The following is a 12769-nucleotide window of genomic DNA, read 5'->3' on the forward strand; positions in this document are numbered from 1 at the left end:
TGCGGGGCGGCTCGGGCATCTCACTGCGGGAGGGGAAAGCGGTCTGCGCCCCTCTGAGGGCCTGGGCGCAGTTCCCTCACAGCGAGTGCAGCGCTGCCCTCTCACCTCCGGCTGCACCACGGCCCACTCTGCTCGCAAATGCAGGGAAAACCCTTTAAAGTTTTACCTGATAAATCAAAATCAGCTCCCGCATCACGGTGTTGCCTCACACAATAGCCAACATTCGTTTTGAGACAAGTTACTTTTCTCCTAGATGTCGTGCGGGGTTGGTGGCCACCATGTTCAAGCTACAGGAATGTGTCCCACATTTCATACCATTAATGGAATCATAGAACAGTTTGGCTTGAAAAGGACCTGAAAGATATCTTGCTCCAGTATTTATATCTCAACTCCTTAAATAGCTTGAAGTCAATGAACATTAGAACTCAGAACTTAAGTCTCACTGAGGTTATCCTGACTGAAATGGTACTTAGCTGCAGGCTGGCCAGTTTGTTAAACTCACAGAATGATTGGGGTTGGAAGGGACCCTGAAGACCAACTGCTCACAACTCCCGTGTCATGGGCAGGGGTGCCTTCCCCTAGAGCAGGACGCTCAGAGCCCCATCCAGCCTGGCCTTGAACAGCATCCCTTACAGGGATGGAGTGTCCACAGCTTCTCTGGTCAGCCTCTTCCACAGCAAAGAATTTATCCCCTGTATCTAATCTAAACCCCCTCCCTTTCAGTTTAAAGCCGTTCCCCCTTGTCCTGTCATGCCATGAACTTGTCAAAAGTCCCTTTCCAGTTCTTCTGGAGACCCTTTAGGTAGTGGAAGGTGCTCCAAGGTCTCCCTGGAAGCTTCTGTTCTCCAGGCAGGACACCACCATTCTGAGCCTGTCTCCATAGCAGAGGTGCTCCAGCCCTCCAAATATCTTCATGGTTCTCCTCTGGACACACTCCAATAGGTCCTCTACCCCAGGAATGTGATATAGAAATGTGATAGATTCTTTATTGCTGGTGCTCGGTGATAAATCTGAGTGAGGTCATGATTAAATAAATGCTTTATATACAACACACCATTGCTACATGCCAGCGCTTCCTTGAAAAGACAAATTTTTAGTCATTGCCCCTGCTGTCATTTCATGACATCCAATGTCACTCCTTCTCATCTGGTAGTTGTGAAAAGTATTCAGAGGCTTTTTGTCCCCTGAGGTTCTTACAGAGATTTCATACATACCTTCTTCCATTTATGCAACCATCTGCATTCAGGCTGTAGTTGGAGAATACATCCAAGGACTTACCATGTACACCTTCAGGAGAATTTAAATCCTATTTGTATTTATTCCCATGTTCTCAGGTAAGACACTGCATACAGATAAGCCAGACTGATTTCCACCCATATAAAATTTTACATGGTAACTATAACTTTAAAATTAAAACCAGAAGTCTTACAAAGAAAGGACTATATTTTTATTAAGCTCTTCAGAGAGTTTTAAGATTAACTGCATGTGCTCATTTAGCCTTTTCCTTAAGGGCTATCCAATACTGTTCATTTTAAACAGGCAAGCTATCTAGCAAAAAATCCCACCAATCCCAAAAACCACAAATAAGAAATCCTGCAGTATGTCTTTGGAAGAAAATGTCTTGTAATCCATGTAAGAGGTTGAGTACTTATATCTCAACTCCTTTAACAGCTAAAAGTCGACAAACATTTCTTTAAAATGGCACTGAGAACCTCAGTCTTACATCCAGTCCTGACTGGATGGTGCTTAGCTGCAGTCTAGCAAGTTTTACAACATCAGAGAAAGGTTTGAGTTGGAAGGCACCTTCAAGATCATCCAGTTCCAACCCTCTGCCATGGACAGGGACACCTTCCACTAGACCAGGCTGCTCAAAGTCTTGTTCAATCCCTTTAGCACTTCCAAGAATAGGGCAGCCACAACTTCTCTGGGCAACTTGGTCCAGTTTCAACACAATAAAAATACTCATACTGAAGAGATCACATGATAACTTGGTATTTTGATTTCAAGCTATGCCAAAGCTCATGGTAGAAAAACTGTTTTAATCCACATAATGGATTAAAAATATCTCCTGCTTGGAAAAAAAAGTCTTTTTTTGGGTTGACCAATTATGTTAACTTAAAAAAAACAGATAACACATTTTCCCAAAGTGCTCTGGAATACTACAATTACAGAAGTAATACAACTGTGGAAATAAATAATACAGCCATGACCCATGTTTTGAGAAAGACCTGTTAAGCTGCAGCATGCCAGGAAATTTGGGCCACACATGATACACTCATATGGGGTATTTGTACTGACACAGTCCACCAACAGGCTGTCTTTAGTTTAATGACATCACATTTATATAATATACTTCAGATTACTAACACTGCCCACCCACAAATCAGTGATGTGGAAAAGCATATATAGCTGGAAATGCAAAACTAAATCACTATTGGTAATTTACACACAGTAATAAAAAAGAAAATTCTATCAGTAAATATTTTAGCCACTTGCATTACTGAGGGGTTTTAAATTTTTTGTTGGTTTGGGGGTTTTTTTGTTTGTTCTGTTTTTTACAAAATGCTGTAAAAAAACTGATTCTAAATCCTACTCTCCTATTTAAATGTATCAAGATTGTGTGGGGGGCAGTGGTGTGTTCTTTACTTCAGAGAGGATCTTCTCTAGAAATGGCCCTGTATGAACACGGGGCTCTTAGGATGATAACCTGAAGCTATCACAAAGACAAATGCCTATTTTTATACTCTATTATTTTCATGTTCATATGGATTTTTAACAAGTTGTTTCTCTAATACAGCCTTTAGTAAGCTCATAAATGTTGGAGGCTTGTCAGATTACTTTGAGAATTTAAACTTGGGGAAAATAACTTGTTTTAAGGAATATAAGTCAGGTACTATCATTAACATAAATGGTAGTTTTGTTTTGGTAATTATTACTAAGTTTTCTAAGAGGCACTTCTGTGGATAGAGCATTAAAAGATGCAAGGGTATAAAACATTTATGACTGTTATGTTACTCTGTTGTAGTTTTATACTGACAAAAGAGGTAGGATGAACAAAAAGTTCCACTGAAGTGAAAACTTCCCATTAACTCAGATTCTGCTGCAAGAGCAATTAGGAACTTAAAGCTTTTAGTATATTAGATAGTATTGGCAACTGACCTGGTTTTAGTCTGTAAATCATCTGCAACTACATGCATCTAAGACTCTCAAGACCTTTATGAATTTAGCTTCACGTTCTTTACAATCAATATTTTTACTCCAAACAGGCAAAGTGCTGTAGGAAGTGAATGACTGGCACTGGCAGAAACACTGCTCCCAAATTCTATACTCTCTTCTGCAAGTATTTCAAGGGCCACATCCCTTGTATCCATGCCACATTATGTAAACTTTTCAGAAGCAAATGTTAAAGAATGCTTATTTGTAAAGGCTGCTGGGTAGTGATAGGTGCATGCCAGACACCACCACCCCGCCCTGTAAGAACCTTCCAAAGGTTAAAAAATCCTGCAGAGACCATTTTAAATGTGGAAATAACTTTCCCACAGAAGTACTAGAAAATATTTTAAATTCAATTGCTGATCTGCTCCTAGATTTTTTATTAGTTTTCAGACTTGCCAACAAATCTGTTTGAAGCTCCGGAATTCAATTTAATTCTATTCAGATGAAGAGTGACATGACACTGAAGATCTCTTTGGGAAAGGGAGATAAATCCACACAACCTCAGTGTCAAATTTTCTGTACAATCCAGAACAGCAGGTAGTGGAAAACAGAGAAATCACTGTTATTAACAGGCAGTTTACTTAACTGCATAATAGATGTTGTATATAAAGCAACTGAGATATACTGAAGCAATAAATGTTCTTTAACTCAACCACTTTGAACTTTTACAAATTAGTATTATTTTAAAATTCCAAAGTTAAAATCCAACATCAACAGTTAAATGTTAATTTTTAAGCAATGCTGTCAGATCTGTCATCAGTTCCTTACCCCTTTATGAATTCTTGCTTGCAGCCACACTTATAACCATTTCCTGGCTGGCTGCAATTGCAGATGGGTGCATTCACCCACTCACACCCATTCACTGTAGGTTAGCTGAGACTCATTAAATGTTTCATGGTTGTGCTTCCAAAATTGTACCATTTTTACATCCTGCCACCAGTTCCTGTTCAAACCAGTTGCCTGTCATGGTAATCAAGGGGTTGTCATATAATCATTGGCATGCCACCTCTGCCCATAATTTACTGGTAAGATCCTTCTGATTATTTAGGTGCAGGTATTAAAGAGCTTTTATTCTTGTAGACAAAATCTTTAAAGTATCTCTTTCTTTATTTGACCCACCTGTGATTTTGATTTACAAATTAAAGCTCAGATGTTTGCTGCACTCCCTTCAAATGTATGTAAAAAAAAGTCCATCACCTAAAGAACATTGAAACACTAAGCAATGTAGTTCCTAGAAACCAACAGTATTTAACTGTGTAGGTAAATGGGTTCATAAATCCTTCTGTTGGTTGAAATAAAGACATCCATCAAAAAGTATGCTAGAGGCAAATTAATGAAATAGAAGGTCCATACAGGACTTGTAAATCTTCAGGGATTACATTTCTTAGCCTACTGCAACCCTTTGTGAGTAGCTGTAGTGGAAGTAGTTTCTTCCAGCTGAAGGAACACAACTGGTGCACTTGTTTGAAGAACAACCGCAAAGATTAATAGTAACTTTATAACTGGATTAAAGAATAACAGAAGTATCAATGAAGTCTAACCAAAACAATTTTCTCAGTTAGCCCTTTATTAAATAATCAAAAACCAAGTTAAATTTAAAAAGGCAAAGAATTTAACCTACGTTAAAACCTGAAAAAACAACGGTATTTCAAATACAGAAGGATAACCTTATTCCATCCAAAATGTAAGAAAGGAAAACAGGGGTTTAAACAAAATTAAAATCCAGAAGCTGACATCAGGTGAGTAAACTCCAGATACAGGTAGAAGTGGAAAGGAACTGAAAATATTTACACCTGTTTTCAACACTGTAAAAGAAACCTTTAGAGTCTGTACCCAGGTAGAACATGAAGTCTCAGAAACAGCTCTAGCAGGCCTTTAACCAAACCCACTATGAAACACAGTCAAATTAAAAAAGTTAAAACATACCCAAGTTACCACTCATCGTATTAGGCAAACATCTAGAATGCAAAATTTGGCTCGGCAGGTTGGGCAAGGCACTTGGCTCGACAGCCAGGTCTCTGGGTGCTGCTGGTCCTGTCTGCTGGCAAACCACTTGCCCATACAGGTGAGGCACCACATGGGCCGACAGTAGCACTGCTGGCATTCCCCCTCGTTGGGCTCCTGGCAGTTCTTGATGAGCTTGATGTTGGCAATAGTCTGCATACACCCTATGCATGGCTCCAGCTCCTGAGGGAGGAGAAAAAACATCAAAATTGTGAACTTCACAGAATTGTTATTGCTCTTCAAAGGCTTTTAGAAAATCATCCGTGGCAGAATAATCAAGGCAGAACTGCCCCACCAAAGGATTATCAAATGGTTTTATTAGAACACTCTCTAACAAATGACAGCAAAGCTTCTCTTTGAACAGAAAACCCAGAACTTCTGCATGAGACTAATGATTAAACAAAAATGACTGAAAAATAAATGTTCTTTCACTCTTTGAAGAGCTTCCAGCAGCCACAGCAAGGTAAGCAAGCAGCCAGCTTTTTCATTCAAACTGTTTTTCAAAAAACATTCCAGTATAGAGTAAGGAAAATAAACCAAGCAAACAGTTCTTACCACTTAAAATAGCAAATAGCTGTTGTGATGTTCTATCTTTCTAAGTAAGAGGCATAAATGAGGAAACCAGGGCTGTACTGAACACAAGGACACTGATCCTGAAGGTCCAGAAACGTACTTAATTTTTTTTGGATAAAATTAGAATAACTGATTTTGCCCAAAGTTAATTATGTCACATGAACTTGTAGTTGCATATGGGCACATCTCGCTATGAAGTATTTTACAATTAATAAACAATAATGAGCATTTCCCACATGTCCTCCAGCTGTCCAAGAACTTGACAAAGCTCAAAATACAGCACACTGAATAGGTATAGAGACCTGAAACTGTTCAAAATGCACCTGGTGGAAAAAAACCCAGCTCCCTCTGTGGTCTCTAATTCCCTAATTCCCATCTCCAGTGACTCTTCCCTTATCAGCTCAAGTGTCTGCTCAGCTGCACTGTCAGCTGGGCTGCGGAGCAGATCCAGATGACCAAAAGCCACTCAGCTTTAACTTGTGAAATTAGGTCTTATCTCAGCTTTTAAGCAGGAAAAATTCTAGCATAGAAAGATTAACTAACTTTTTCAACATATTAATGGAGCTTCAGAATAGGGGAAAAATTCAGTGTTGTATTTTTATCATCTATGATGTAATTTATCACTCCATGTCAAACCCAAGTTCAGTAGCTCAGTTGCCACTTAAATGTGTCACAAATTAAATGCTCTGCAAGAAAGCAGCTTTAATATTTTCTCTTTATCGTGACCATCTCTTTTCACTAGCAGCACAATCAGAACACAAAATAATGTGCAGATGCACCTGATCCAGTTTCATTTTAGCTCATTCATAAACCATATAAGCTGCACAACACTACCAAAGATACCAATTGCTCACTCCATTAGCTGAACCATTGGACACTGACTCTCTGCAGGGTCACAAGAACTCATTTAATTGGTTCCCTGAGGACAGAGCTCCAGTCACACTTCCAACTGCTGCACAAGTATAATAATGATCAAGTCTTTGTGAGTATTACTGGAGGTAGGACTCTGTGTTGTTATAATTAACACCATACAATAATAGCCATAATCATTATAACTAAAGCAAACCCAATCAAGAATCATTAGTTTATTTTAGCAGGAGATCCAGCAAAACCTGGCTGTCTAGAAAAGCAAGATGTATTGAAATAAACTGCCTAAAGAACAGCAACAGCAGCTGTGGCTCTGGCTCCCCGTAAACTTTCTTCAAGTGCAACATCATCAATTCTGAATGTGTCCATGTAACATTTTAGCAGCAATTATTACAGGGGACTTTATTTCACTATGCTGTTTCTCATGTCTCAGCACAGTAATGCTCTCAATACAGTTTGTTCCCCGTAGCAGGAACAGAAGCAGCAGCCACAGTTGTGTTTATGCCAAGTTTACTGACACAGCAGGTGAGTATTTGTGAGGGAAGCTTCACCCTGACTGAGCTAGGAGAACTTGGGTTTCTGGCATCACTGACCAGGAGGCCTGACTGGAGTCACTCTTGGCTATGCAGACCCTAAGAAATTGTGCTTGGCTGTATCTTCTCAGGAAGTTAAGGAATCTAGGCCATGTCTTATCAGGGGCCAACAAGATGAAACTGTAAGTCCTACAGCTGTACACCCACACCAAGGGGCACTTTAACCACCAGTCACTCTCTAAGTAAGTGACTGCAGCCCCAAAGCCCATGGAACTCTCCTGAAGGGCAGCCTCAGGTAGGTAGGAGATCTCTCAAAGGATCTCTTGAGATCAAGAGATCCCTTATTTGGTATCTGTTATCTACAGCAAGATAAGTAACAGCTTATATTAGATCTAAAACATACTGCATGCAAGCTAGCTGAATTATTAGAAGTGTAGCGAGTAGTAGGGTATTTAACTGCTGTTCAGTTACCATTTAATTACTGACTGAATACTGCTTAATTATTAAATGAGGATTATTAAGCAGTAATCACATGATGGTTATAATTTAATCACGATTTGTCATTAATCCATATTTTTTATAAAACCTTTTTGTTAACCTCACAACAATGAATTCTCTTCATAATTCCCCAGAGATAGCCCTAGGTGAACATTTATCATTTACACAGTAATCACAGTATCATCTACATTGAAAGTATAAATGTTACAATTTCACATTGATAGAAAGTTTCACCTGAGTGCTTGGAACATGGTATGTCTGGTTTATTTCCACCAGAGATGTAAAGGTTTCTAAAAATAAATCACTAAGGCTTTGATGGATCACAACATTAGCTGCATTGCTGATAGGAGCACGGAGTTTCTCCCGCAGCTCCCCATACTCTGTGGAGTTCAACCTGAAAAAAAAAAGATGGAGCAAAATGTTACCATGATTATCCACCCAAACACCTTGATAGCACCTTGCAGAGGTTAACATCAAGGAAGTGAATTCACAAAAAAACTGGTATTTATTAGTTAGAATAAATAAACAGCATTGTGTTTTCTTGTTTTCTTCTGCAGTTTAGTTACCGGTTTTGGCACAACTTAGTCAACAGAACATGCTGCCCTCATTCATATCTGTGTAAGACTGCCAGCAGGGTTATGTCAGAGATCAGCTAAAACATGGTACAAAAATAAAGGCTTTTGAAGTAATCAGCATGAACAAAAGCAATATAGGTATTTAAATCATGCATTATCTGCAAAGTGCTGCTGTCACCTTTTTAATGTGTATTTACCTAGATGATATCTAAATTCTCAATTACAAACTCCTGAGGAGTTTAGTTAGGAGAAATTAGTTATGCAGCAGGCATCACAAGGTGATATAGTACTACAGAAGTAGCAGAAGAATGTCAATCTATCAGGTTCTGTGATTTTATGACACAATTTTAGATTTTATCATAACATAATCCCAGAAATTTCACCAAGGTCACAAATCACTGCTGATTTAAGGCTGCAGCAAGCTGTGTTTCACACCAGCTGCTTCTGTAAATTAAGTGATGCCCACAGCACTCAAGTGGCACCTGAGACTTCACACAGATCCTACAGTGACATATCCCTGTTGTCATCCCTTTTTACTGTAAGAGTTCTGAACTGTAGGGTCAGAACTGTCTAGCTCAATGTTTCCACTCATTAAACAGCTTTCACGGAGAAGTCCTGGGTAGACTGCCCTCGTTTTTCTACGGCTCACTGAGCTCCAAGAGCCCAGCACAATGCAAGGCTGGCTCAGCTCTAGCTCTCGGTGGTCTCCAATGTTTTCACTGCTACAGTATAATGTAACTTAACAGATGCTGTCCATGCAAATCACAGAGACATTTATATTCAGAGGAACAATACACAATGAACACGCAGGGAAATATGGCCCACCTGCACAAAAGCATTTTTCCTCCAGAAACATCTCACTGTACTTGATTCTGATTCTGGATATATACAATGATCCTGTATGATTCTGCTACATTATAGCAGACATTACTGACAGACAGAAGACATCTATTACTGACATCTTATTAGAACAGCTTTTAAACACACTTCTTCAAGATATTCTGTTTAGTCACTAAACACAGTTTGGGCTTAGGAGTTTTATCCCTAAAAGGAATTGTCAAACAAGTGATTATTTTCTCAGCTGGGAATGTAGTTTTACCACTCTGGCACTGAAGTGCTTGCAGAAGAAAATTTTTTGTTGCTTAATACTAATTTGGTCACCACTGTCACAGGTCTATAAAAGTCTATTTCTTTAGCACTGTCATGCTTACCTTAACTAACCTCTTGTTCTGAGTTCTGTTCACCTGGTTCTCTACCATAATCACCTCTTTGTCCTTCTCATGCTTGCCCCACTGCACACCTATAAGTCTGGTGATCTGCCTGCTTTCAGTTACCTAATTACCTAATAAATGCTCCTGATATACAAATTTACACCAAGAAGACACTCAAATACCTTTCCAAGTATAGTTTTAGGAGTGCTAACATGCTGTTAATAACACAAGAACTAAGACTTCAGCACCCTTCTAGTCAGAGGTTTCTGCTGAACTTGTACTTTAGCCTGGTTACACAGAGACTGATGAGATAAACAACATGGGCCCTTGCAAAACAAACCCTAACAGTTCACAGTTGATATGATTTACTGCTATGAGAACACATAAATCAGAAAGGGCCCAAAATTTATTCCTTATTTTAGAGGCAGTTGACTTGCAGTAGCTCAGTGAGAACTCTTCTGATCAGTGACGAAATTATGAGTCTTAAGCACATGGAAAAAGCCAAAGTTGTGGATGAACAACAGATAATTTTAGACAAATAGCTATATCTCCTCACCCAAAATTTAGAAGACCAAAAATTCTACCTTTCATTCCTGTATCTCTCACCTAGTTCTATCCAGTTCTTTCTGCATCCAGCACAATCCTCTCCCTAAGAATGGATCAGAGAGGCAAATCCCTTTGTTTATCCGTTGTGCATTCAGTGTTGCACGTGTATGAAGCTTTCTAAACAACCTTCCCTGCACTGCATGGCAGAACTGCACACACAGCAGCTCTGAACACCAGGCAGGGAACAGAAGGGAAGGGATGAGACCAGGGATGGGGCACAGACGTGCTCCCTCAGCACCATCAAACAGCACACATGTAACATAACAGGTTTAGCAGTTGCTTTACCGGATATCGAATGCCTTGACGTAGGGATTAACACTGGCAACTCGGATGGTGAGGAACTGCACAGGCACGTTGGAGTCTGGTGTGAGTTCGTGCTGTCTGGAGTCTGTCACCGTCAAGTGAATGTCCTGCTGCTGGGCAACGTGTAAGCAGTAGGTGGTCACTTTAATCACCCACGTGTCCGTAACGATCACCCTGGCTCCTGGTGCTCCAGTAGCGAATTTGTCAATTCTCCTAAATTCTGTGTTGATGGAAGAAGCTACTGCCCTCCAACCTGACTGTGGGAGAGCATGAACAGAGAGTGTCCGGGCTAGCGGGTGATTATTCCAACCTTTCCGTGACCAGTAATATGCCAGGGCACTGGTGATTGCTGGGAGGAGAACGGCGAAGAAGAAGAAAGTTTTCCACTCTTTTGAAGCCAGGTAGAAAAAACAAAGATGTTTTTCAGGTGCAGCAAAGCACATACCAAGGTAATAACCTGCAAGTAAATAAAAACGTACTTTTAGAAAACAAGTACCTGCAAAAACAGATATCCCTGAATCATATGGTTAACTAACCAGTGAGTTCACCTCCAAGAGAGGTACTGTACTTCTGGATGACTTCACATTCAAGCCTCTTGTCACAAACAAGCTGAAGTAAATTCTTAGGCATCTGATTTTTACCAGAATTATAGACCTAAAGGAAAGTGATCTCAATTTGGTTGTTGAATAAAATTTCTTGTGAGATGCCATTTAGTTTTAGGAGAATTATATGGCTAAAGGAAGCCAATTTGCATTCCTTGGTTAAATCACAGAAGATGATGAGCTGGATTGGACTCAAAAGTATCATCAAGTCCAATGCTTAGCCCTGCACAGGACACCCCAAGAGTCCCACCCTGTGCCCAGAGCATTGTCCAAACACTCCTGGAGCTCTGTCAGGCTGGGGCTGTGACCCCTGCCCTGGGGAGCCTGTTCAGTGCCCAGACACCTCTGGGGGAAGAACCTTTTCCTGATATCCAGCCTGAACCTCCCCTGCCACAGCTTCGGGCCATTCCCTCAGTCCTGTCGCTGTCCCCAGGCACAGGGCAGAGATCAGTGTGTGTCCCTCCTCTTCCCCTCGGCAGGGATTTGTACCTGCACGGAGCTCTCCCCTCAGTCTCCTCCAGGCTGAACAGACCAAGTGCCCTCAGCCTCTCCTCACACAGCTTCTCCTCAAGGCCCTTCTCCACCTTTGTGGCCCTCCTCTGGACACTCTCTAATAGTTTAATGTCATTTTTATTGTGTGGTGGCCAAAGCTGCCCCCAGCACTCGAGGTGAGGCCGCCCCAGCCCAGAGCAGAGCGGGACAATCCCCTCCCGTGCCCGGCTGGCGATGCTGTCCCTGATGTCCCCAGGACAGGGATGTCCCTCCTGGCTGCCAGGGCACTGCTGCCTCACGTTCACCTTGCCGCTGACCAGGACCCCCAGGTCCCTTTCCCTGGCACTGCTCTCCAGCCCCTCATTTCCCAGCCTGTACTTAAACTGCAGCTCCTCTGTGAGTGCATGTGCCGCGGTGCAGCCCGCTGGTTACACAGCTCGGGGAAGCCGGAGCTCTACTCACCCAGGGGCAGCAGGGAGTGCGCCAGCAGCGTGCCGGTGCTGCGCCGCAGGTGGTACTGCACGAAGGCCGCGTCCTCGCTGCCCAGCCAGGCGGACAGCAGGCTCTGCACCGTCAGCCCCGCCGAGCGCACCTCGTCGGGCGGGAACACGAAACACACGGCGAACACCAGGTAGGCCAGCGTGAAGGTGACCGCGGGGCTCTCCATGCTGCGCCCCGCGGGGCGCCGGGGTCCCCGGGAGCGGTAGTTCCCGCCGCAACCCCGGATGCTCCAGCGGGGAGCGGCGCTTCCCGCCGCTCCAGCGACAGCTCCCCCCGCAACCCCGGATACTCCAGGGGTAGTTCTCGCCGCAGTCCCGGATGTTCCAGCAGCAATTTCCCCCGCTCCAGCGGTAGTTCCCGCCGCACCCCCGGATGCGCGGCACGGGCGCTGCCGGGTTGGCGGGGCGGCTGGGGCGGGACCCGCCCCTCCATCCATCTCCTCCCTCCCTCCCCTCCCTCTACCCACCCATCCATCCGCGCCAGCCCGGCCCCGAGCCGCGGGCCGGGTCTCCGTTCCGGAGGGAGCCGGACCCCGCCCGCCCGGTCGGGACGCGCAGCCCCTGCCCGTGGCCTCCGGCGTTGTCCGCGCTCCCGGTCACGCTCCACAGGCCTGGGAGAGGGAACCGATTCCAGTTCTTCGTGAACGTGAAAGAGCTCTGTTGGATGAGGGCAGCGTCTTTCTGAGCCAGTGAAATGGCCTGTTTTTCTTAAGCGTCGGAAAAAGCTTCTCTTTGTTTCTCTTTGTGCATTTTATGTTATGTTATATTTTCCAAGACAGGGGTGTAGGA

General features: G+C 42.8%; 1 protein-coding gene across 1 annotated transcript; it reads right to left on the reverse strand.

Moving 5' to 3' along the window:
• Positions 1 to 5154: 5154 nt before the first annotated feature.
• On the reverse strand, positions 5155 to 12147 carry TMEM129 (transmembrane protein 129, E3 ubiquitin ligase). The gene is made up of 4 exons (XM_062493717.1): positions 11943 to 12147; positions 10369 to 10843; positions 7926 to 8085; positions 5155 to 5403 (listed from the first exon to the last, which is right to left on the reverse strand). The coding sequence occupies exons 1-4, from the start codon at positions 12145 to 12147 to the stop codon at positions 5155 to 5157; spliced, it is 1089 nt and encodes a 362-aa protein (XP_062349701.1).
• Positions 12148 to 12769: the final 622 nt, after the last annotated feature.

This window comes from Cinclus cinclus, chromosome 5 (genome assembly GCF_963662255.1).
Source record: "Cinclus cinclus chromosome 5, bCinCin1.1, whole genome shotgun sequence".
In the NCBI taxonomy this organism is placed as follows: domain Eukaryota; kingdom Metazoa; phylum Chordata; class Aves; order Passeriformes; family Cinclidae; genus Cinclus; species Cinclus cinclus.

Bases quoted from the DNA above. Each gene is read 5' to 3' on its own strand.
- TMEM129 (XM_062493717.1), bottom strand. From the start codon at position 12,147: ATGGAGAGCCCCGCGGTCACCTTCACGCTGGCCTACCTGGTGTTCGCC. The intron at 8,086-10,368 runs GTAAAGCAACTG...TTTTTTTTTCAG, and splicing joins GTCAAGGCATTCGATATCCG to GTTGAACTCCACAGAGTATG. The intron at 5,404-7,925 runs GTGAAACTTTCT...CTCCTCCCTCAG, and splicing joins ACCATGTTCCAAGCACTCAG to GAGCTGGAGCCATGCATAGG.